Source organism: Siphateles boraxobius, unplaced genomic scaffold (assembly GCF_051911475.1).
Source record: "Siphateles boraxobius isolate OS27281-9 unplaced genomic scaffold, OSU_SipBor_1 48, whole genome shotgun sequence".
NCBI classification, from domain to species: Eukaryota; Metazoa; Chordata; class Actinopteri; order Cypriniformes; family Leuciscidae; genus Siphateles; species Siphateles boraxobius.
The window spans coordinates 125,001-151,502 of NW_027509119.1; the positions used below are offsets into that span (position 1 = coordinate 125,001).

General features: G+C 41.2%; 1 protein-coding gene across 2 annotated transcripts in view; it reads right to left on the reverse strand.

The window, feature by feature from the left end:
• Positions 1-3,728: 3,728 nt before the first annotated feature.
• The window catches only part of LOC143710574 (NACHT, LRR and PYD domains-containing protein 12-like), a 156,372-nt gene continuing 133,598 nt past the window's right edge, over positions 3,729-26,502 (reverse strand). The window contains exons 10-16 of one of the 2 annotated variants that reach the window (XM_077201497.1): positions 24,716-24,889; positions 18,591-18,761; positions 12,353-12,523; positions 6,859-7,029; positions 6,460-6,621; positions 6,195-6,280; positions 3,729-6,010 (exon numbers count right to left, since the gene is read on the reverse strand). In XM_077201497.1, coding sequence (XP_077057612.1) covers positions 6,214-6,280; positions 6,460-6,621; positions 6,859-7,029; positions 12,353-12,523; positions 18,591-18,761; positions 24,716-24,889 — 916 coding nt within the window. In that variant the 3' untranslated portion in view covers positions 3,729-6,010; positions 6,195-6,213. The remainder of the gene's footprint in view (positions 6,011-6,194; positions 6,281-6,459; positions 6,622-6,858; positions 7,030-12,352; positions 12,524-18,590; positions 18,762-24,715; positions 24,890-26,502) is intronic. The other variant, XM_077201495.1, reaches the window with a different exon arrangement.

Sequence of the window (26,502 nt, forward strand, 5' to 3'; positions counted from 1 at the left end):
GGTTCGGGAACAGACAACACACTCACTGGTTCGGGAACAGACAACACACTCACTGGCTCGGGAACAGACAACACACTCACTGGCTCGGGAACAGACAACACACTCACTGGCTCGGGAACAGACAACACACTCACTGGCTCGGGAACAGACAACACACTCACTGGCTCGGGAACAGACAACACACACACTGGCTCGGGAACAAACAACACACTCACTGGCTCGGGAACAGACAACACACACACTGGCTCGGGAACAGACAACACACACACTGGCTCGGGAACAGACAACACACTCACTGGTTCGGGAACAGACAACACACTCACTGGCTCGGGAACAGACAACACACACACTGGCTCGGGAACAGACAACACACTCACTGGTTCGGGAACAGACAACACACTCACTGGCTCGGGAACAGACAACACACACACTGGCTCGGGAACAGACAACACACTCACTGGTTCGGGAACAGACAACACACTCACTGGCTCGGGAACAGGCAACACACACACTGGCTCGGGAACAGGCAACACACACACTGGCTCGGGAACAGGCAACACACACACTGGCACGGGAACAGACAACACACACACTGGCTCGGGAACAGACAACACACACACTGGCTCGGGAACAGACAACACACTCACTGGCTCGGGAACAGACAACACACACACTGGCTCGGGAACAGACAACACACTCACTGGTTCGGGAAAAGACAACACACTCACTGGCTCGGGAACAGGCAACACACACACTGGCTCGGGAACAGGCAACACACACACTGGCTCGGGAACAGGCAACACACACACTGGCACGGGAACAGACAACACACACACTGGCTCGGGAACAGACAACACACACACTGGCTCGGGCTCAGGAACAGACAACACACACACTGGCTCGGGCTCAGGAACAGACAACACACACACTGGCTCGGGCTCAGAAACAGACAACACACACACTGGCTCGGGTTCAGGAACAGACAACACACACACTGGCTCGGGAACAGGAACAGACAACACACACACTGGCTCGGGCTCAGAAACAGACAACACACACACTGGCTCGGGTTCAGGAACAGAAAACACACACACTGGCTCGGGAACAGGAACAGACTCTGGCTCGGAGACGGCCATCTTGTCCGTAGACACTGGTTCAGAAGCGGCCATCTTGTCCGTAGACACTGGCTCGGAGGTAGTGATGTGAACAGTCTCTGGTTCGGCCATCTTGTCCGTAGACACTGGCTCGGAGGCGGCCATTTTGTCCGTAGACACTGGCTTGGAGGAAGTGACATGAACAGTCTCTGGATCAGCAGAAGTGACTTGAACCGTCTCTGGTTCGGCCATCTTGTCCGTAGACACTGGCTTGGAGGAAGTGACATGAACAGTCTCTGGATCGGCAGAAGTGACTTGAACCGTCTCTGGATCGGCAGACGTGGCTTGAACAGTCTCTGGATCGGCAGACGTGGCTTGAACAGTCTCTGGATCGGCAGACGTGACTTGAACAGTCTCTGGATCGGCAGACGTGACTTGAACAGTCTCTGGATCGGCAGACGTGACTTGAACAGTCTCTGGATCGGCAGACGTGACTTGAACAGTCTCTGGATCGGCAGACGTGACTTGAACAGTCTCTGGATCGGCAGACGTGACTTGAACAGTCTCTGGATCGGCAGACGTGACTTGAACAGTCTCTGGATCGGCAGACGTGACTTGAACAGTCTCTGGATCGGCAGACGTGACTTGAACAGTCTCTGGATCGGCAGACGTGACTTGAACAGTCTCTGGATCGGCAGACGTGACTTGAACAGTCTCTGGATCGGCAGACGTGACTTGAACAGTCTCTGGATCGGCAGACGTGACTTGAACAGTCTCTGGACTGGACGGGACCAGCGGCGAAGAGGGCCTTGAGCTGGGCAGGACCAGTGGCGAAGAGGGCCTCGGCGAAGAGGGCCTTGAGCTGGGCAGGACCAGTGGCGAAGAGGGCCTCGGCTCTGGCTGGACGTGGCTGACGTGAAGCTCTGGCTGGACGTGGCTGACGTGAAGCTCTGGCTGGACGTGGCTGACGTGAAGCTCTGGCTGGACGTGGCTGACGTGAAGCTCTGGCTGGACGTGGCTGACGTGAAGCTCTGGCTGGACGTGGCTGACGTGAAGCTCTGGCTGGACGTGGCTGACGTGAAGCTCTGGCTGGACGTGGCTGACGTGAAGCTCTGGCTGGACGTGGCTGACGTGAAGCTCTGGCTGGACGTGGCTGACGTGAAGCTCTGGCTGGACGTGGCTGACGTGAAGCTCTGGCTGGACGTGGCTGACGTGAAGCTCTGGCTGGACGTGGCTGACGTGAAGCTCTGGCTGGACGTGGCTGACGTGAAGCTCTGGCTGGACGGTCTCTGGCTGGACGGTCTCTGGCTGGACGGTCTCTGGCTGGACGGTCTCTGGCTGGACGGTCTCTGGCTGGACGGTCTCTGGCTGGACGTGGCTGACGTGAAGCTCTGGCTGGACGTGGCTGACGTGAAGCTCTGGCTGGACGTGGCTGACGTGAAGCTCTGGCTGGACGTGGCTGACGTGAAGCTCTGGCTGGACGTGGCTGACGTGAAGCTCTGGCTGGACGGTCTCTGGCTGGACGGTCTCTGGCTGGACGGTCTCTGGCTGGACGGTCTCTGGCTGGACGGTCTCTGGCTGGACGGTCTCTGGCTGGACGGTCTCTGGCTGGACGGTCTCTGGCTGGACGGTCTCTGGCTGGACGGTCTCTGGCTGGACAGGCTCTGGAACTGGTTTGACGGGACGAGATTCAGGCAGGACGGTGATCCTTGCAGACCGTACGGACCTTAGCGGGGAATCTGCCAAGCTGGACATCAGCCCTGAACGCCCATAGACCGATCCGGTGTCAGACCCGCTGACTGGCGTGACGCGGGGAAACTCAGGCTCTGCAAGTGCCGAACCGCCCAAGGAAAGGGCCAGATCAACAAACCCTTTCAGGGTCCAGCCAGTATGATCCTCCGGCATCACTTGAGCGATGTGCCAATCCAGCCCGCTACAAAACAGGTCCACGAGCTGGGCGTCATTTAGCGCTCCCAGATGACAACACGCCAAAAAGTCCCTCACATACCTCTCCAAGGGCTGGCCATCTTGAGACAGAGATGATAGGAATTTCCTTAAGGCCTGGTTGCTAACAACTGCTGGATCCATTGGCGGTGAGTTCTTCTGTTATGATGAGGTGGAAGCAAGGAGGAAGCAGGATCCAATTGCAGCACACTTTATTTAATAAACTCAAACTACATAAAGACTCTGGCTAGGGCACAAGACTCAGGAACAGAACCACCAACATCAAGGTACAACAACACAACATTAAGAACTCACAAAGACTGAACAAGACACAGGGCTTAAATACATACTGGACTAACAACGAGACAAGGGACACCTGTGAACATTTAAACAATCAACCAATGACACAACAGACAGGGGAACACAAGAGGCTTGTTCGACTTGAACCGGCGCTGCGCAGACCGATCGGTTGATGACATCAAAGTACCGCGAGAGCGATTCAAAAGCATAAGGAGCCGTCTGCTCTCTAATCGCTCTCGCGGTACTTTGATGTCATCAACCGATCGGTCTGTGCAGCGCCGGTTCAAGTCGAACAAGCCTAAGGCAAGATCACATGACTAGAACAGGGGATCACATGACAGACAAGAACCAGGAACAAGAAACAAAACCCAAACCGTGACAAATACGGTATTTACACATCATATAAATAATGTTTAATGTATCATCTATCGCTTTATTTTCAGAGACATCAGAGTGAAAAAGAAACTTATGGCAGAAACTTTGAGTTGTCATATTTAGAGCATATTCAGTCTCATATTAACTTTCTATAAGCTCGCTTTCCTGAGGTTTTCACTTATTTTGAAATAAACGCTAAAAGGAGTTATTATTATTATTTGATTTATAATGCGACTTTTTGCAGGATGAACTAAAAACAAGCAAATCAACTGAAAAATTACAGAATCTACAGAGAAATGTAGAAAATATCCTAAAATAAAACAATGGGAGATGAAGGGTTCAATATGGCTTTATGGTTATTTGAGGATTAAAGTTCTTGTAATTACATTGTAGGTTATTAAAATCATTTTGATCTATAAATCTCCAGCAAACCATCAAGTTCATTGTTAAGAAAATAACTTTGTGTAGTGTTTGTGTAACTTTATTAAGCAAGTTTATGATTAAAACAAGAACGAAGATCTGCCACTGGGGTCCGAAAAATCAACGCAATTCAAAGGGAAGTTTTCATAATTCATGGACAGGTTTGTTTGTTTGTTTGTTTGTTTTAACGCCAATCCAGCTTCAGTGGATTTTTTGTCTTCAAATTTTTAGATTGTAAAAAATTAGGTTTTTACAATCTAAACTCTAAAGCTCAACACTGCAGTTCAAAAGTTTTAGTCAGTGTAACATGATATTTTGATGATCAAAAAACATTTATGATTATTAATAGTGTTGAAAAACAGTTATTTACATTTTTATTTCAGGATTCTTTGATAAATAGAAAGTTTAAAAGAACAGCATTTATCTGAATCTTATCTTTATCTTTTGTTTGGGCTCAGTAAGAATTTTTATATGGGGGGGATAAAAAGATATCAATAATTTTATTAATTTAAGATTCAGATTAATTTAAAATTAATTAATTTTATTCAGCAAGGATGCGTTAAATTGGGTTACAGTTATAAAATATTATATTTCAAATAAACAAAATAAAACCTTCTATTCATCAAAGAATCCTGAAAAAATATTGGAAAAAAAGAAAAGAAAAAGTTGTTGTTGTATTTTTAATCACGTAAATATAGCATTGGCGATCAGAAGAGACTTATTTTAAAAACATTAAAACATCTTACCGATCCAAAACTTTGTATTTGGTTTAATTTTATTTAAAATCGTTTCCAAATAATGAACTGAATAAAAAATATTTTCTCACAGGGTTAAAACCATCAAACTTTAATCTGAAACATGTTTCAGGGATAAAGGGATTCGACAAAGAGAACGTTGCTGGATCTTCAAATATTAAAAACTTGCGTATCATATTCGTGTGAACAATCTCATCGGTTTAAATAAACTTCTTCTTCTCCTAAAACTGGGACTCATTTATAGAGTTTGTTCATGTTGGATAGATTGTCATTTGTTATTAATATAGGAATGAATATAGTTTTAGATCCATAGGCAGTTTTCCAGGTCTGCTGCCTCGTTTCGTTTCTTGTATCATTTTTCATATGCCCCATTTTTATTTTCATATTTTAAATTAGGTATAAAGGAGTTTGAACAGACCCAAACATAAAGCCGAAGTGACTCCGCCCACTGTGACATCACACACTCTGTATTTAAATCTCTTTATTGGCTTTCGAAGCTCGGATGTGTGTGTGTGTGTGTGTGTGTGTGTGTGTGTGTGTGTGTGTGTGTGTGCGCGCGCGAGTCATGTAAATGAAGCTTGTTTCCGCCACGTAATAAAATAAATAAGAAAATAAACAAACAAATAAAGAAAGGCTGATTTTTATCTCACAAGTCTGACTTTTCCCCTGCAATTCTGAGTCCCTTTAGCAACTCATAATGTGAAAGCATAATTTATAACCTCCAGTCTGTCCGCAGCTCTTCAGCGTCCTGGATGAGGCGATGACTGTGGTGTCGTCTGTAAACTTCAGGAGCTTGACAGAGGGTGTTTAGAGGTTCAGTTGTTGGTGTACAGTGAGAAGAGCAGTGAGGAGAGCACACAACCCTGAGGAGCACCAGTGCTGATGGTGAAGGTCCTAGATGTGAGTTTCCCAGCCTCACTCGCTGCTGTCTGTCTGTCTGAAGCTGGAGATCCACTGACAGATGAAGCTGGTACAGAGAGCTGGCTCAGTTTATTCAGGAGGATATCCGGGATGATGGAGTTGAAAGCGGAGATGAAGTCCACAAATAAGATCCTGCGTGAGTCTCAGGTCTGAGGAGATGTTGCAGGATATAATACAGTCCCATGATTCATCCTGTTCCACCTGTAATTAAAACAAAACCATAATTTGGAATGAATAATAAACCAACATTAATCATTCAATATCACATGCTTCTAATACGCATGAGTCTCTTCTGAGTCTCTTCCACCTGTATGAATCACATTTACACATTAATCCCACATTTATTTCTCCTCATAGACAGTAGTGAGACTCTTCTGTGGATCACCTGATGGTTTCTGCTCCTCTCATGATGATTTCTCACTACGATATAACACATTTATCAGCCAGTTTGCTGATCGATCTTCATCTACTCTGTAAAGTGGAACAGAAGAGAAAACAATCAGTGTTCAGTGGAACAAATTACAACTAATTAAACTAAATTAAACAAATAATCTTTGTGATAATTTCCTTTCACGAATGTTAGAAAGGTTTGTTCACATATCAGAGGTAAATGAAGATCTCTTTAATATCTCACAGTGATGTTTCCTCACCTCAGGACACAGTTTGAGTCTCGTATCACGTCTCTGAGCCGCTGCTTTGAGTCTCCTATCTTATTGAGACTCAGATTAAGCTCTTTTAAAAACTGCAGTGCTTTAGAGTTAGTCAAAGACTGAGTTAAAGAAGAAATATCTGTAATGCCACAGTTCTGTAGACTAGAAAGACACAAACAGAGGAAGAGAGATTATCTCACAAACAAATCATGAATGTGAAGCATTTTACACAAATATAATGTGAACTCAGACTCATTGTGCGATATTGAGAATAAAGTGTTTTAGTTTAAAAAAAAACAGAAAGTGCACTGCTATAAACAATGAAACATAAGCCCTGCTGTCTTCAAATAAATAAACTTCAGTCACACTGTAATTGCTGTACAGTATAATGATACTAACTGTAGTTTCTCCAGCTTGAATTGTGGGTTCTTCAGTAGATCACTGAGGTTTTTCACTCCTGAGTCTCCTAGTTTATTCCAGCTCAGGTCCAGCTCTCTCAGTGACGGGTTTGATTTCAGAGCTGAAGTCAGGATGAGACTCTGTTCCTCTGTAATTCTGCATCTATACAGACTGAAGACAGAGAAATAACAATAGTTCACATCTATGATGATCATCTTATTGAAGAGCTACAGCAGCATTTAGTTTACAATAGTCTGTTTTAAAACCCAGTCACACTAGTTCTGTGTGCTGGAAGACACGGTTTCTTCTCTTTCATTTTCAGCCATTTATTTGACGTCTCTCTTCTTTATTCTCTGTTGAAAAGGCAGATTTCTGCATGTACGGTAGACTGAGTACAGTTGAGACACTTTTTGCGTTTTGATTTTTCACACAAAAATAGATACTGAAAAGAAGTGAATTTCCACATCACATTTCATTAGCTTGTAAAATAAGATATTATCAATCAATAATAGCCATAAGCAGTTTATATTTTCCACAATTAGCTCATAAAAATAAGGTGTTTTTTGTCTCAGCTTTGTCTCAACTGTACCCATATGTGGTCCAGTTGAGACACTCATTTTTAATGATGTAAAGGAAACTAACCGTTCATTGCAAATACAATAAATAAAGAAAATAACAATTGGGCAACATGTTTGTTTATTCATCCATTTAAATTCATTAATTTTATTTAAATTAGTACTGGTTAAAACAGGAACAATATATTTAATATATGAATTAATAATACACAGTTTAAATATCACAAATATCAAATTTTATTTTCATTTGCGTCCTATGCTGGCTAATAACGACGTTTAACCTGTTATCATAACACTGAACAACTAAACAGTGTTTCACAATAGAAGTCTATCGCGGGTACAGATACACGTGTCTCAACTTACCCCGCTGGCCACCTCACACATTTCTCTAGATTTTGCAATGACCTTGCATGACACAATATCATGAAATATGCCAGTTTTTAGGGCACAGAATAAAGTTTGTGATGATACCAGTTACGTTTAACAGTCACATAAGGATAATAAGCTGTTCATTGTGGAGTGTGCATGCTGAAGTGAACGTCTTATCTTAGAAAAAACACTTTTGCCGATATCTTCTGTAAAGTCACATCATCTTCATCAGCAAATAAAACAGACAGAGGAAGAGAGATTAGGGACGCACCGATACTGAGCTCATGTACTCGTACTCATAAACATGCTCTGATACCAGCAGTGTGTGTACAGTGTGTGTACAGTGTGTGTGCACTTCTTTTGAATGATCTTGATTGCTGATCGTTCACTCAGCACACGTGTAAAACATGAACTGTTCCTGGTTTATGTATAACGAGTGGTTCTCTACATTATTACAGGACGTTTGCGGGTCAAGAAGTTTCATGAACGCAAACATCCAAAGCGCGCGCCCCGAAAACCAGCGTCTCAGACAGCGCGCGAATAATGAATTTAATTCTCTTTCACGTCTTGTGCTTGTACGGACAAATTCACACAAAATGATGTAAAAACGCCCGTCTTGACGAGTATCCTGTAGTAAACAAAGTGGGTTATATCTCAAGTGAACGTAGACAGTGTATTCAAATGGGGTCCGTGCGTTCGGTCTTAAAGGGACAGCAGTCTAATAAACCTGATGCTGTGTTTTAATGCTCATCAAACAAAGCACACAGAAATTACTCACTGCTCTTGACTAAATAGCCTAGCTTTTGTAACTTTACAAAAAGTCTATATATAATTTATACAGTAATGAAAATGCAGTGTTATTTCACAATTGATTACTTTATTCAAATTTCTGTATCTGAAAACTACTGTTAGATCTACCCGAAAAACTCCAGAGACACTGTTTATTTCATTTGTAGCCTTTCTTTGTTATATTGTATTTATTTGTGCTATTTGTTATTTGATTATTTGTTTTTATTTGATCAGTGTTCAAAAAGGATAACTATATGGTGTTTGGGGGACTAATAGACCCCAAACTTTTTAATAGCGATTGCATAAGGAAATATGATTTTTTTATATGGAAAACTATATATCATTTTTTTAATTTACTTCTCAACTATACATTTATGCTGTGTTTTTGTGAAAATTTTGAAGTTTTTTACCAATTTACTGCACAATTACTTAACTAGGCCATAAATTGGCTCATGAAAAATTATGTTTTAAAGAAAAAAATCGCTTAAATGACGATCTTAATTAAATCTAAATTGTTTTAGGACATTGCTCTGTGTTAGGGATAGAATACTGCCATCTGCAGGTTTGTGGAAAAACTTTAGAAATTATAATTAAAGCAATAAAGTGCAATGACCACATATTTCCAATAGATGTCCATATAGGACTTTTCACTTCATTTTTCTTGATGCTTCAACTTCTCCTCACAACTTTATGATATATATTTTGTGAATATATATTTAAACATTCTGAAATACATAAATTTATTTTTGTCAAAGTTAGAATTTGTTGTCGTTGTCTGATATGTTTTGAATTATCTGCTTTTGCAAATTATTATACATACATTTGCAGAAACATTACAAGTCACATTTTCCCTCTCTTTCTCTCTCTCTCTCTCTCTCTATGTGTGTGTGTGTGTGTGTGTGTGTGTGTGTGTGTGTGTGTGTGTGTGTGTGTGTGTGTGTGTGAACATGCTTGTTCCATGTTGCATTTGTGAATTTTTTTTTCAGATTTATGCCAGTTTAGTTGATTTTTGATTTTTTGCCAATTCCTATAAAAATGCTCTCTGTTGCAGTCACATACATGTGTGTGTTTGTGTGTGTGTATGAGATGAAAAGTTCTTTCCACTTTTTATTTATGCTCTAGGACCAGTCCTTGGTTTATATGTAGAAATTTTCAGATTTATAATGGATTTACTTTTATTTTTTTGACAAACAAAATGAAAAAAAGTCATTTTTTTCATTTTCCCATTTTTTTGTGCATGTTTAGATAGATTATTTAGGAAAAGTCAGAGTTTCATGCCCCTGAGATGAAGGTAACACTTTTAAAAAATGAAGGAAAAGTCCAGTGGGGTCCCCTGGTACCCCAAACACTGATTAAGGGTTAGTGACTGCTTACTTGTCTTTAATAATGTTGTAAATTCACATTAATTAGTCTGGTAGATTTTGTTGTAGTATCAAAATGGGAATAAAGGATTGATATTTCACTGTTGTCTGAACATTTGAACCCCTGACCCAATCCTCAGCACTGACCCTGCTGGAGCTGCTCTAAATATGTGCTGTGCTATTAACAGGGTTCCTGCACACTTTTTAAAGTCAAATTTAAGGCTTTTTAAGACCTTTTTAAGACTTGAAGAAATCAAAATTAAGACCGTACATTAGGGGTGTGCAATATTGACAAAAATATATCTCGATATTTTAAACGTTTTGTTGATAATAATTAGATGATATTTTACTGATTGTGTCTTTGTGCTGGTGCAATGGCTGGTTTAGGCCTGTTGTTGACAGCAGACTCACGAAGATATTCATATTTTTCATATTCTATGCAGTGGTCAGTTCACAGCAGTGACAGAAATGATTAATTAACGTGCAATATTTGCCACCTTAAATTGATTTCCAGGGGCATTTTCACCTATATATGGAAATTTTTTCTAAACTTATTTAGAGTTCTGCATCACCTTTTATGTCAAATACTAACATTCAAATTATTCAAATTAAATTATACAGTAATTATACTTATTTATACAATAATACTTAATTACACAATAATTATACAGTACCACCGTTACCAGTCAAATTAAATCATTCAATCAAAATCCATCTTTGCAGTTCAGAGGAGACACAGAAGCAGCATCAGAAGAGGCATTAATATTTACACTCCATTTACAATTGCATAAATAAAGCTATGAGATAGTTTAAAAAAAATCCATATTCAATATTTAAATATGAAATGATTTCTAATTTTAACGTTTTAATTAAAGGGTACTTTAAATATGAAACTAAAACCGCCAGTAGGCGGCAGCAAGTCACTGTCTTAATACCGTAAGCGAGTTGAGGGAGTCATTCATTCATTCAACCGATTTGTTCAAACGGCTGATTCATTCGGGAAAGAAACAAGTGATTGTTCATTGAATCGTTAAAATGACTCGTTTAAAACGTGGATTTCAGTCAAGAAATCATCGGTGTCTGTTGCATTAGACTCTGCTACGGTTTCATTTTGAAATTCTCTTAGGCGAAATAAAGGGAAAACAAATAATATTGTCAATATGGTGTCTAAAAAGTAACTCACAATGTTAATTTATTTTTAATTTAACTATTGTATAACAAAATATCACACTTGTGCACGGGAAAACGGCACTCTTACTGATGTGATATTCTAATATAAGAACATAATATAAATATAAGACAAAAACTAATTTGGGGACATAGGCCTACCTATAACTGCACTGACACATCACGCAGTGAAAGCACGAGAGACAAATGCGATGTCAGCTCACAGTGCCTCGTACATCGTTAAAACAATGATTACAATATCATAGTAGACCATATACATCGCCGGCCCCAACGCACAAAGAATGAACTTACTACTGAACTGACATTTGCCAACTTTCTTCTTCTCTCCTCTCTCGCGTGCAGGAGACAGACGTTATTCTGCCGGCCGCGAATGTGATGCGAATTGTCACGTGAACAAGCAAATCCACAAAGATAGAATAATATAAAATAATACTACGCTAATTAGATAGTTTTAATTTGGAAAACATTTAGATATGTCTAAGTCGAAGTGTCATCTAAAATTTAAGACCTTTCATAAGTAAAAATAAGACTTTATAAGACTTTTTATGGCCTTAAATTTTAAAAATCTAATTTAAGACTTTTTAAGACTTTTTAAGGATCCGCGGGAACCCTGATTAAATGAAAGATAAAATATGATAGAGCAATAGAATAAACAGTGTTCAGTAACAGAAGCTCATACAATGCATTTTAGCAGGCTTAATTAAGCATGAAAATAACTGAAGGAAATATATATTTGATGAACAAATTACACCAAGTAATATAATGTGTCTCAACTTACCCCGCTGGCCACCTCGCACATTTCTCTAGATTTTGCAATGACCTTACATGACACAATATCATGAAATATGCCTGTTTTTATGGCACAGAATAACGTTTGTGATTATACCAGTTACGTTTAACAGTCACATAAGGATAATAATGTTCATTGTGGAGTATGCATGCTGAAGTGAACGTCTTATCTTAGAAAAAAACTTTTGCTGATATCTTCGGATCGGAAATGTGTCCGTTGTTCAAATTTCCCACGATCAAAGGAGACACTAATACACATGTGCACAGCAAAAATCACAACTTGTGCTTGCTGCACACGCAATCAATTAAGGTGTCTCATCAGTACATTGTATAAAATGCTGGAAATTAAACAATTACTATCTAGATAAAAAACATTAAAACTTCAGTCACACTGCAATTGCTGTACAGTATAATGATACTAACTGTAGTTTCTCCAGCTTGAATTGTGGGTTCATCAGTAGATCACTGAGGTGTTTCACTCCTGAGTCTCCTAGTTTATTCCAGCTCAGGTTCAGATCTCTCAGTGACGGGTTTGATTTCAGAGCTGAAGTCAGGATGAGACTCTGTTCCTCTGTAATTCTGCATCTATACAGACTGAAGACAGAGAAATAACAATAGTTCACATCTATGATGATCATCTTATTGAAGAGCTACAGCAGCATTTAGTTTCCAATAGTCTGTTTTAAAACCCAGTCACACTAGTTCTGTGTGCTAGAAGACACTGTTTCTTCTCATTCATTTTCAGCCATTTATTTGACGTCTCTCTTCTTTATTCTCTGTTGAAAAGGCAGATTTCTGCATGTACACGATCAGAACCTTGTATCAAATGCTGGAAATTAAACAATTACTATCTAGATAAAAAAACACATTAAAATGTGACCAATAGAGAAACCCCAGAAAGTGCACTGCTATAAACAATGAAACATAAGCCCTGCTGTCTTCAATAAAGCAGTTTTCCACTTAAACTACATTAAGAGAGAGAGAGAGAGAGAGAGAGAGAGAGAGAGAGAGAGAGGACTCAGATCTATGATGATCAACTAACGTGTTCATAAACTGTAGTGGTTATATATAAAAAACTGGGTTATCCATCCCCACAGATCGTCTGAAAACACGAAATCTCCCCTCGGCCCACCGTCTATAACGTGTTCAGCTTCATCCAGCAGACTTTTGCTGATAAATAAACCGGGATATCCAGGTGCAGAAACATGGAGAAAGACTACACATTGTTCATTTAAATATACTACCAACATTGTAAAAATACAAAGGGTAAAATCGATGATGTATTTATGTTTACACATTCATTTCATATCATTTTTAAAGGGTCATGAAACCCCAAAACACATTTTTTGAGATGTGAACAGATACCGTATTTTCCGGACTATTCGTCGCTCCGGAGTATAAATCGCATCAGTCAAAAAATGCGTCATGAAGAGAAAAAAACATATATAAGTCCCACTGGACTATAAGTCGCATTTATTTAGAAATTTATTTCACAAAATCCAAGACCAAGAACAGAACTACACGAAGCCAGAGCTTTCCCTATCCGATCTTTATTTTTTCCTCGTTTAATTTTATTTTTTTCGTAAACACGGTGGCGTCTCGAGAAATATATGTGTACACATGAAACCACTGAAACCAACTGAAAACGATGTGGTATACATGCCAGACCAGTATGTGGCGCTGTAATTCTGCCACAGAGATACACTAAACAAGGAGAAGAAGACTTGGAGCATGCGCATAACCTTGAGCGCTCTATACGAACCCAACACGACAGCGAGCTGAAGACGAAGATTGCTCAGCGTAGTAGCAGAGGAGCAGAAGATGTTGCTTTAGTAAAGCTAATAGGCTCAGTAGCTTCTGCAGCGCGATCACAAGTCCGCCGTTGTTGCTGTTACGTGTGACGTAGCGGTGTGTGACTAATGCTGACACGTGGTGTGATGACATCATCGTTTCACAAAATGTACGGATTGGCCGTACACACAAATTTCTATTTCACGGTATGACTTATTTTATTTCACGGTAACGATATATTTCACGATAGGCCTATAGTTATTTATACATGTAGTTATTCTTGAAAAATCAAGAATAATAAATAAACCCAAATACTTTAGAAATGAAAAGTATTTTTGACCTTGTTTGACTTTTATTTTATTTGGTAAACTATTTTGATAGCTAAATATAGTAAACAAAACACACTCATCAACTTTTAGATGAACTGCCCCCAACTGATTGATATTAAATACAACTCATCGGTGCAATTCAACGTTAAATAAAGTGTTGCTGAATAATTTTTCAATTTCATGTTATTGCTTTACTCCATCAATTAGTTTATAATATCTGAATTTTTTATATTGAACTATTCTATATTCATAATACATTAGTTATTTCCTTTTAATTTTGTAGGATATTAGTAATCAGGGTTTTTCCTGGCTCAAAACGAGGCGGAGGTGGTAAAATTGTAACACTTGGGGGGTTCGGGGGCTTGCCCTCCCCAGGAGAAAATTTTGTACATTTTAAAGATAAATTCATTAATCTGGTGCACTTTGAGTCACTCGAATCTGTTGTTAAAAATAAATAATAATCCACCCGCCAACCACCCATATTCTTTGATTTAGATATCTGCATCTGATCATCACATTACAATTATTCAATTAAGCATGATAATATGGAAACATATCACACAATTAACATTTATTTAAATTAAAAGTTCTTCTTTTGGCAAAATTAAATTTTCTTTATAGCCTAAACAGAGGCTTTACTCCCTTTAAACTTATTGTCAATGTTTCATTTTTGAAAACACTCTTATCGGAACAATTTTTTGTACCTTTATAAAGGGCATTTTCCCCCTAATTTTATTTAATGTATGCTCTAAATTTCATTTAAAATTCTTCCATTTTATCAATACATTCAATTAAAATAATAAGACACTAGGCTGTTACCAATCAAATTAAATAATTTACATTGAAAAATTATAACTGTATTAAATGAGATTATTTTGAATATTTTTTGAATATACAAGGAATGTTGAAAAGAATGATAGTTTGAAACTAAACCGCCAGTAGGAGGCGGCAGGCGGCCGTCTTAATGAGCGAGTCATTGAGTCATTAAAGTAAACGATTCGTTCACACGGCTGATTGATTCAGAATGAGCCGGTTTAATAATGGGCAATTGAATCTTTGACTCAAGCGATTAGTTCAAAACGCTGAATGATTCAGTAATGAATCATGGATGAGTGTTGCTGTGAGACGCGATATGGTTCTGTTGTTTGGAACTATTTTCGCTGCTAAAACAGAACAAAAACAGTCTAAAAATGTAAGTAACTTAATTTTAACTATTTGTTTATTGAACTGTTATGAAATTAATATCTCGGTTTCAATCGTGATGGCATTCAGGAAAACAGCACTCTGGTCGTGTGTAGCCTATATATTGTTTCTTAACTATAATTAATGTTATAAATAACTGCGCGAGACTCAACAGCGCAACTTTGTTATCGTCCGTACATTAGGTACCATGATGGGAGTTCCGTGTCTTTATTACACTCATTTAGCTGTCATCCACCCTCGATTGAATGGAATGTTTTTATTACTCGGCCCGCTCGACCCGCGGATTATGATCCGTGCAGCACTATCGGCTAACTACACGGTTAGAGAATGGACACAAGCGGGAATCGCGACAGAACTGTCACGGTGGAAAAAGTGTATATGAGCACGTGACTGTCTGTCCGAGTTTTGTCGAGAGGCGGAGGCGGCACGAAATTTGACGGAGGCGGCCGCCTCATAATTGTCTATGCAGGAAAAACCCTGGTAATACTATACTAGTTTCAATCAGTGTCAATCACGCTCGTGTACGCACTGATCACCGCTCTCTTGCACAGCGCGAGCGCGTACCGTCGTTCGTGACTCTCCTGTTCGAACTCGTTCATCCAAATGAACGAGTCTTTTTTCGAGTCATTTCGTTCATTCAACGAACGAAATGACTCGAAAAAAGATTTGTTCATTTTGATGAACGAGTTCGAACAGGATCACGAACGTGCATCACAGAACAGAGCAAGGCGAGCATTTGTGCTTATAAAACTTAAAGTTTTTTATTTATTTTTGAAATGACCGATCGTTTCGCTAGATAAGACCCTTATTCATCGTCTGGTATCGTTTAAAGCCCTTTGAAGCTGCACTGAAACTGTCATTTGGTCCTTGAAACGTTGGTGTCCTATTGAAGTCCAATATATGGAGAAAAAGCCTGGAATGTTTTCATCAAAAACCTTAATTTCTTTTCGATTGAAGAAAGAAAGACATGGACATCTTGGATGACATGGGGGTGAGTAAATTATCAGCAAAAGTTTTTTTAAAAGTGAACTAATCCTTTAACTTTATCTTACTAGCTATTTATAACTTATAGAAAGAGTGCAACGTTATAAAGTTACATGTATTGCAAAATACATAATGATTTGAGGACCAAGTTTGTAGTCAAAGAATGGGCAGGGTCAATGTAAAGCATATTGTTGATGTTTCGTCCCTATTAGAGAATGTTCCATAACTGTTTATAATCCGCCGTCATCAGTGGTCCTGCTTACTAGCCTGCGCGTTCTCGGCAGGCTCCGCTGTGGGGGAGGAGCTGTGGAGGAAGGAGGAGGGAGGAGCTGTGGGGGAGGAGCTGTGGAGGGAGGAGCTGTGGGGGAGGAGCTGTGGAGGGAGGAGCTGTGGGGGAGGAGCTGTGGAGGGAGGAGCTGTGGAGGGAGGAGCTGTGGGGGAGGAGCTGTGGAGGGAGGAGCTGTGGGGGAGGAGCTGTGGGGGAGGAGCTGTGGAGGGAGGAGCTGTGGAGGGAGGAGCTGTGGGGGAGGAGCTGTGGAGGGAGGAGCTGTGGGGGAGGAGCTGTGGAGGGAGGAGCAGTGGAGGGAGGAGCTGTGGGGGAGGAGCTGTGGAGGGAGGAGCTGTGGGGGAGGAGCTGTGGGGGAGGAGCTGTGGAGGGAGGAGCTGTGGGGGAGGAGCTGTGGAGGGAGGAGCTGTGGGGGAGGAGCTGTGGGGGAGGAGCTGTGGAGGGAGGAGCTGTGGGGGAGGAGCTGTGGAGGGAGGAGCAGTGGAGGGAGGAGCTGTGGAGGGAGGAGCTGTGGAGGGAGAGCTGTAGCGCAGCAGAGAGCAAGGGGGTTGGACCCTGTAAGTTGTGCTTGTTCAAATTTTCAGGCTAAGTCAACATTTTCTCAAAACTCCCTACTGCAGCTTTAATCAAGAGAAGTTCAGAAGTGTCGAGCTCATCAAGTTCAGAAGAGACTAGAAGGAGAGCAGCAGTATGAAAACCGAACAGCAGCTACTGTTAGTGTTGACTCTGTAGCTTAAATTATACACACCTTGTAACTCCACCATTATTTGACCATAGCCCGGTGAACACTGACACACCGCGCTCCCTCTCAGTGCGTGTGCACGCGCGCGTCTTTTGCATCAGTAAAATGCGATCGGTTCATTTGAGTGTCAAGTTGTAATCACGTATCGAATCAAAGGCAGATTTTATCAGCTGGTTCAGTGGCCAATTGTTTGGAGTTAAAAATATATAACTCGCGCTGCATATTTAGTAATTTTGCCTCAGATACAGGATTATACATTCGCTTTAACAAGCAGGTTGTTCATTACCACGGCAACCGCTTGCGTGTCATGCTGATGCGATTTTCGTGTTTAAAAAGTAACTATACATAAGAGACGGAAAGACTGTACATTATTTAAGGTTATTTCTATTTGTTACGATATTGATATATGAACTGATGTTGTCAAGTAAGCTTCATGCTTTCCCCGTTGGGAACGTGCACTCCTCTAAACTGTAGTCTACGGGTGCTGCACTGCTAGTGACTGCTGCGCATTTCCCCCAAAAATATCACGTTAACAACCCTTTAGAAAACGTAATTCCTTTGTAGGTCCTCTTGATCTGCTTTCTCCATGTTTCTTTGACAAATCTCAGTGTCAGTCTCATGCACGCTACACGAGAGTTACGCTACACTTATTTATATGTCGCGGTATACCGTGTATATTGTGTATATATACACGGAATAAAAACATCTGTTACGGTTGACATTTTCTAGTTTTCCCAGCCCTAGTCTGGACGAAACGCCAATACGATACAAAATTTGTACGTATACAGCTAAACGCGTCTCCGTGTGGACAGGGCCTTATACAGCTGTGATAAAGTCACATTAGCTGGGGAAGCAGCACTGGCGCACACACACACACACACACTCTCACACACACACACACACACACACACACACACACACACACACACACACACACACACACACACACACACACACACACACACACACACACACACACACACACACACACCTGAAGTCAATACTTGTTTACCAAGGCGATGCAAGAGTGCTACTCGAGCAAACCCCGAACCCTTAGTATACTGTGGATACCTGCTTTTGCCTGTGTGTATATATATACAGTATATATATATATATATATATATATATACTGGTTATATAAAGGTTAAATTGAAAGCAGTTATGAACAGTTCTGATGTCACAAAAAACATTGTTCTAGCTCTACAGTTACTGAAATAATTATTGACCCATGATCAAACTGTCTGTCTGGAAATCAGCTAACATCACTATCATCAGCTAACATTACAACTAAAAGTAAAGTAATATAAATAAATGAGCAATACTCACGTCAGTGTGTTGAGTTGACAGTGTTTATCCTGCAGTAGAGCAGCGATCTGATTCACTCGTGTGTCTCCTAGTTTATGTCCACTCAGATTCAGCTCTCTCTGGAGTAACGGGTTTTTACCCACAACTCTATTCACATACTGACAGGCTTCCTCTGCAGCAGGACTCAAAAACCTGCAGAAGAGTCAATTCAGTTCTCAGCTAAATGTCCATTGCATTACAAAATGATTGATATGATAAAAAACTTCATTATTAAGACAAGCTTTAGTTTGTTATCTAGATGTAACACTTTTCATTGAACATTTAAATACACAAATAAATATATATTTAAAAGAAACTAGAGCGACACTCAGTCCTAAAGCAAACTCGTAAGAACAGAAACGTCTCACAGAGCAGAAGGGCAAAAGCTCACTAGATCATGATTTTCAGGATGAATACAGAGTGTGAAATTAAAGGAACACTTCACCCATTTCAACATTAATCTTTATTGAAAGTGGGTTATATATGTAGTCGAAATGTAAAAGAAATTTTGAATTGGGTGCCCTCTTGACCGAGAAAAGACAGAAAATAACTTTAGGGCGCATTTGTATGTAAGACAACAACTCCCACAATGCACCACATTGCACAGCTCCGCAAGCCACTCCCACTAATCCAGAACAGCGCAAACATCAGATAAATCACTCTTCCGTCTACAAGGCTAACGTTAGCTGCCACCAGAGTTAGAAATTCATTTCACACAAAATTTCTAGTTAGTTGGCTGTGGCGAGCAGGACGAGGGCGAGGGACGTGAGAGGACGGCGCTAGGCCGGTGGCGTGAGTGATAATGAACGACACCTGTGAGACGCACCGGTCTCTCTCGCATCTCTCACAGAGGAGCGGACGCATAAAACAAGGAGCGACGACAGGGCAGATCGAGTGAGGAATAGGCCTGATTTTATGTTGTGTTTTGTTTATGTTGTGTGTGGCCAGCAGTGAGGGGCCGTGGCTTATATTTTTGTTTTGTATTTGTTTATTTTACTATTAAAATGTTTAAATGTTCGCCGGTTCCCGCCTCATTCTTCCCACAACAACGAACCCCGTTACATTGGCAAACTCATTAGTGAATTACTCCTCGTTTGTATTTCTTTCTATATGGTGAATTATTGCATGATACCTGGATGTTCAGTCAGAATGCGGTGCGAAACTAGGATGGATCACAACACCAACGTCCGTGTGCTCGTCTGATTCAGAGATTTCGTCCAGGAGAAATTGCCATCGTTGAAATTCTCTGCAGCAGACGGACTCTATCTGTGTCCGTAGCGCACAGCGAGAACACAGGCACCAGCAATCTGCCCAGCTCGAGCCAGTCCGGGCTCCTCGTCCGCGACAGGCAGCCGCCTCCTGTTCCTCCATCAGCCTCAGTTGCTCTTCACTATATCGCGGCTCGTAAAGATAGCCATGAACAGCGGATTCGAGCAGCAGAATTTCAAAATCCTCATCTTCCATATCATGTTTAGTTTCTTCCGTCATTGTCGTAACTTCCTATCTCCACAGTGCTTGTTAGCTTAGCTTCCAAACAAGATGGCTGATATTGCTTTCTGTATCTGCAAGTGAAGTCCCACCCACTGATCTGTAATAGGTCTGTAGCGTGAGTGGGTCCCACACCCTGAATAAATGATCAGCTTGTGTTTGTAGTCTCTACAATTTTCAATGAAATGGGACTTCCTGCTTTTTATGACGCAAAATGACGATTTTTACGTCATAAAAAGCAGGAAGTAAAACACTTAAATCCTTATTTCTCCCATCTCAGGGAAAAATTAAGGAAAAATCCACGATAATTATAATATATGACTGGGTTTCTAACAATACAAAGCTTAATGCAAATGGGTGAAGTGTCCCTTTAAGTTCCCTTTCAGTCGAGAACGTCAGAACTAGGGAGCCAATCCTAGGGAGCCAATCCTCTTCGAGTACTATTGAACGAGCCAATGGAATTGGCGTGCGTGACTCGCATCACACATACTCCGCCCCCGTGGCGCGGGTATAAATACGGATGTAGATGCACGCACTAGTTGCCTTTCGCTTCGGAGCCGATCGTGGATTGATGTCTCTGAAGAGTGCTGTTGTTTTCAACAAGCGAGTGTGTCGGTGTTCTTGCGGGAAGACCTCCCAGTGTTGGTGTTTCCACAGCGCGAGTGCAGCGGTGATCGCGAGCTTCTTAGCTCTCAAATGCTGTTTTAACTACGGATGTCCCGATACCATTTTTTCCTGAACCGATCCGATCCCAAAAATTCTGAGTATCGACCGATACCGATCCGATACCAGCGCAGTTTTTTTTTTAAATCAAGTATAATTTCTATAACTCTGTGTTGAACTGATAATCACTCTTTAGTGTGTTAAACACAATCTACTTAATACAGACAACTTCATTATAAAGAAAAACAACAAATAAAAAAAAATATGATCATAACCTATGACAAAAATTCTATTATATTTATAAACTAGATTAGTAGATAATTCACCAGTAAAATTTACTCTAGAAAAATCACGAGTGCACAATAATTTTATAAAATCTGAACATTTAGTGAAAAAAAAACATTATTTAGTGGGGAACAAATCTGGTAAAACGTTACACATTGCTCTTTGTATTGTTGTAAAATACATTCATGAAAAACAAGATAACATATCAAAAAGGTCAATTATTTTATATATAGTCTACTATAAAATTAAGACATTTTTTAAATGTATAGCACAGCTGTTTAATGAGGCAGCAACATATGATAGATAGGACAGAACAAAAAAGGCTATTAATAATCTTTCATTGCGCATAAGTATAATGATATGATTATGAAAGACTCCAATACAGTGCGGCACAAAGCGCTTATGCGCATCCCGAGCACAGAATGATGAACTTAAAGCAACACAGAGTCACAGCGCGCAGCTCTTCCAGTCCGCATTGAAAAGATTAAAGCTCAAATGAAAGACATATCGATGCATAGTGTATTATACAGTATCTATCTATGCAATAGTTTATTGAGCCTTTTCTTTTAACAGTTTTAAATTTAAGTTACTGTGCGCGTAAAGAACAATTATAGTGCTCTCCAGTGTTGTGATCTAACAGACACATGGTAGAAAGGAACATGATTAAGGTACAGCAATACAGTCCAGCAAGATAGTCATTTTATGCAAAACCATAGAGCTTTATCTACAGATCAAGTATAATAATAGTAACATTGAATCATCTTGGATTGAGTTTCATCGTTGACTGTCACCGAACGCGACGCGCTGTTTGAACGCTGAATGGAGAATGACTGACAGCCGCAGCTGAGGGAAGAGTTTAGGTGAACTTGAATTTAATGACTTAAATATTCATTTCTATCTCACATTATACTATAGTATGGCTTCAGTACACTTATAAAATAGTGCACACAATTTTGTGGGGCTTAACAATAACACAAAATAGTAAACGCACCATATCGGATTTGGATCGGCCTCGTCTGACCGATACCGATCCGGCCAAGAATGGCAGTATCGGAGCCGATACCGATACTGAGTATCGGATCGGGACATCCCTAGTTTTAACAGCATCAAATTTCTCTGTTTGTTTGTGTGTTGACGGCTGGTTAGAGGGCGAGAAGTGAGTGCTTCCCTGTTTCAGTCAGCTGATTCAGTGTTCCCGCGGTCATTCCCTGTGTGCTCCGGCACTGGTGACGGTCCCATTTCCTAAAAGAGCAACACGGGTGTGAGTGTGTCTTTCTCTAGATGCCATTCCTTCCGTGCGTTTGTGTGTGCGGTAAAGCTCTGTCCCCCTCTGACGGTCACGAAAGCTGTATCGTGTGTTCGGGCTTACAGCACGCTGAGACAGCTTTCGTGGATGAGTCATGTTCCCATTGCGGGAATATAACCATCTCGGTGTTGAGATCGAGACTCGCCTACGTCAAAAGCGTAGGTGCAGTCCCCTCCTCTGGGCCCTGCCCTGGCCCTTCTTCTGGGTTACCTTCCCAGAGGAAGATCGGGGTGCTGTCCAAGCTGGGTGATCTGAGGATTACAGTGAGGGGTGAGCCGCCCGGCAAAGCCGTGACGTCGACACGTCTGACGTTCTCGACTGAAAGGGAACGTCCTGGTTGCGTACGAAGGAGGGAGCGGAGGACGTAGTCCCCTTGCCACTACTGCTGGACCACCGCTGACTCCGGGTTACGCTCGGCTCCTCAGCGAAATAGCAACTAGTGCGTGCATCCACTTTCGTATTTATACCCGTGCCGCGGGGGCGGAGTGTGTGATGCGAGTCACGCACGCCAATTCCATTGGCTCGTTTATAGTACTCGTGGAGGATTGGCTCCGTAGTGTGATCCCCATTCAGTCGACGTCAACTACATCCTCCGTTCCCTTTTCAGGGAACAAGGGTTGCAGGCCGACGATCAGGACGATCTTTCTGGCTTTTAAGCAGGAGGAGTGAGAAACATGAGCACAGAGAAAACTGGCTTGTGAACATCTGGAGACTCATAGTAGGGATGGGCGATATATTATCGTTTGCGATATACCGGTAAAATTTTTCCTCACGATAAGAATTAGTCTTCCCGCGATAATAACGATAAAGCCTAGTTGATGACGGGACCCATTCGCAGCTCCGCCCATGGCGGAAGGCGGACGTGAAGCTGAGGTGAAGTTTATCGCTAAAAAAGTAATGGTGTGTTCACACCAAACGCAAATTTAATTAATTGCGCGAGTAGATTACATACAAAGTCAATGCAAAGACGCGAATAGACAGATCATTCACGCCGGGCGTCGCGAATGACGCGAATTGGGTGATGCGTTTGCCGCGAACGTCTTCCGCGCAAGTTGAACAAGCGTCTAACTAGACGCGATAGACGCGTATTTGACACTCTATTCGCGTTCGATGTGAACACACCATTACTACCTCTACAATCTGGAACTGGTACTCACAGATAGATTTTCACCCACCCATCTCGCCGAACACTTACTGAGCGCTTGAGAGTTTCGCTCTCCGTCAAGTGATCCGTAAAGCCCACTATATCAGTTCATCTCAATGAATACACAGTGTATTTGACGCGCAGTAAACACTAGTGTGAGGCGCATGACTTGCTTTCACTTTGCTGAGAGCGCTCAGTGTTTCTCACACACTCAATGAGAGAGAGAGTCTTACATACCATGCAGAATTGAAGTGTACATGACGAAATGATATTATTTGTTGTATTTTCCTGTAAAAAAAATGTAGTTCATTTGGAATTATTCAGCTTTTATGAGCAAGCAGAAACTAATGCACAAACGCAGACGTGATAATATTCATGAACCCAGCTGCTCATCAATCCTTAGTGGGGTTTATATTGTTATTAGTATCAGAATTCGTAGTGGTATTAGTAGCTATAACTATTCGTTGTTAGTTTTTTTTACATTTCAAACTTGTAAATGATTTGAACAGTGTGATGTTTTTCAGTATAGTTGCACTATTTAAACATTATCTGCACTTTTACAGAAGAAACATATATATGCAACTTTTCAATTTCTCCAAGGGATGGTGTTTGGATTTTTACTGTTTTTTTTAAATTATTTTATGTACGGTAATTGGTATTTTATAGGAGCCTATTTGATGAAGGGTACATTTGACTTTGCATGCAGCTATCACTTGTAGTCAAAAACAGTGGTGAATATGGTATTATATTTATATCGTCATTGATATCGTTATCGCAATAAATGCCAGAAAATATTGTGATATATTTTTAAGTCCATATCGCCCATCCCTAACTCATAGACCTGCAGTAGAGAGATGCAGTGAATCTGGGCTTGATGGAAAACTATTGTGTTCAGAAAAGTATTTCACTAAAAGGTTATCTACAATTATTGATGAGAAGTGTGCACAAAAACAAAATTGTGCATGTTAATAATCAAGATATACTCCAGAATAGCAGCACATATACTGACATGCCCATAATGTCTATTTGACCTTTAGCTCGTATCACAACTAAATGTGTTGACGGTTATCATCATCATGACAGAATCTGCAGCATCTGATCTGATCTTGATCATTTTGATGCAACAAATTGTCCAGCTTATTATATAACTAAAATAATGTATTTGTTATGAATATTTAGCCTAGATATAACTCATTTTTGTATTATTTCATCCCGTCTCACCTCAGTGTCTTCAGTTGACAGTCTGGATCCTGTAGTAAATCACTGAGCTTCTTTACTCCTGATTGTCCAGGATCATTTCCTGTGAGATCCAGCTCTATCAGGTGTGAAGGGTTTGATCTCAGAGCTGAAGCCAGAGCTTTATAACCTTCTTCTGTCACACTGCAGTTAGAGAGTCTAGAACAGAGAGGAAAACATTCAGCTGATTAATCAGGTAAACCTGAACAATATAAATCTGAATGATCGCTGTTCCAATTGCCTCTACAATAAGGAAGCCCCTCTTTCTGGTGGTCTACGGCACATTCAGTGGTGTTTCACTGGCGTTTTGCATGGATAAATGCAGCGATTCCCCCCTGGATGCTTCAGCATAAAGAGCAGTTTCCCTATGTGTGTTCCCTAGTTTCCGATATTTTTTTATGGCTGTAAGGAAAATTAGGAAAAGACCAAAGCACTCTTCCTGTGAACTTATCAGGAACAGTCACTACGACTGTCTCCATGGTAAGCCCTGTCCCTACTATCCCGTTGGTATGAAGGACTTGCATTTTGGGCATCCGTGGGGTCATAGGGAAGTTAAGATTTAGGGACCCCATTTGTTAGATTTCGACATTATGTTGAACATGACTGATGTTACTGATGTAACCCTCATTCCCTGAAGGAGGGAACAGTAACGTTATGTACCTCCTACCACAACCCTAAACCATCCCACTGAATGGCCGGGACCCCGCCTCGGTTCCTCAGCATAAACCTGAATGAGTGGATGTGTGCCGCCATCTTATATAGCCGCATGTACCGGGGAGTTGCTGGGAATGTAAATTCCACTGGATGTTTTTCAAGAATTCAGAGGTGATTGGAGATCCCAAGTGAATGAGGGAATGAGGGGTACATTAGTAACCAAGACTGTAGGAGCCAAATGTGGCATTTGTGCAGTTTGATATTGGGTGTTGTTCCTTGTTTGTACAGTGGGTGTCACTCTAATATCACCTGGGGTCAAAGGTATAAAGGAAGGATCCAAACTGCCAACAGGGGGGGTTTTGTCCCGGAAGGGCAAAGGGTTTTTGACCGCTGTGGCGCATTGGCGCTGAAACGTATTGTTTACATTCTATTGTAGGTGTATATGTATATGGATATGGTTTACCGTTGAAACTGGATAAATGGACATTTACCTCTGCACGGTCAAACAAATAAACTGAATAATCATCAACACAACAAAGTCTGGAGACTCTTAAAACGAGACGGTATGGTAATAGAATAACAATGGTACAGCGCGTCAGCCAGGGTACTCCTGGGCTAAACCACCTCAGTAGCCCCGTCAGTATTAGACTGAGCGGTTACATTAGTCAAAAACCCGGCTCATTTGGAACTTCGCGTTAACCGGACCATGTGGGACGCAACGAGATTGCATAAGAGGACGAGCTGCCTTGTTGGCCTAAGGATTAAAGCTACGCTGGCGGATGCAGTCAGCTGTTGGTGAAAGGACGCGTAGGAGCTACGAGGCGGCTGTCGTGCAGCGGATTATTGGAGCATCGCAAGGCGCCCAACGCAAGAGGTATGTGTAGCGCTACACCTTTGGCCATTTAAATTGTGTGCACACATAAAAAGGGCATAAACCCAATGCATTGGTTGCCATATAAGGCGGACAATAGACTTTTCTCTGACTGTAAAGACGAACTTTGAGTGACAGTTTTATTATCATGGAGACGCGCGATGCAGCGTCGGACATTAACGGGACTGGTGTGCTTAAAGTAACAGCTGGTAAACCCAGTAGTGTGACCAGCGGTGTTCAAGCACAA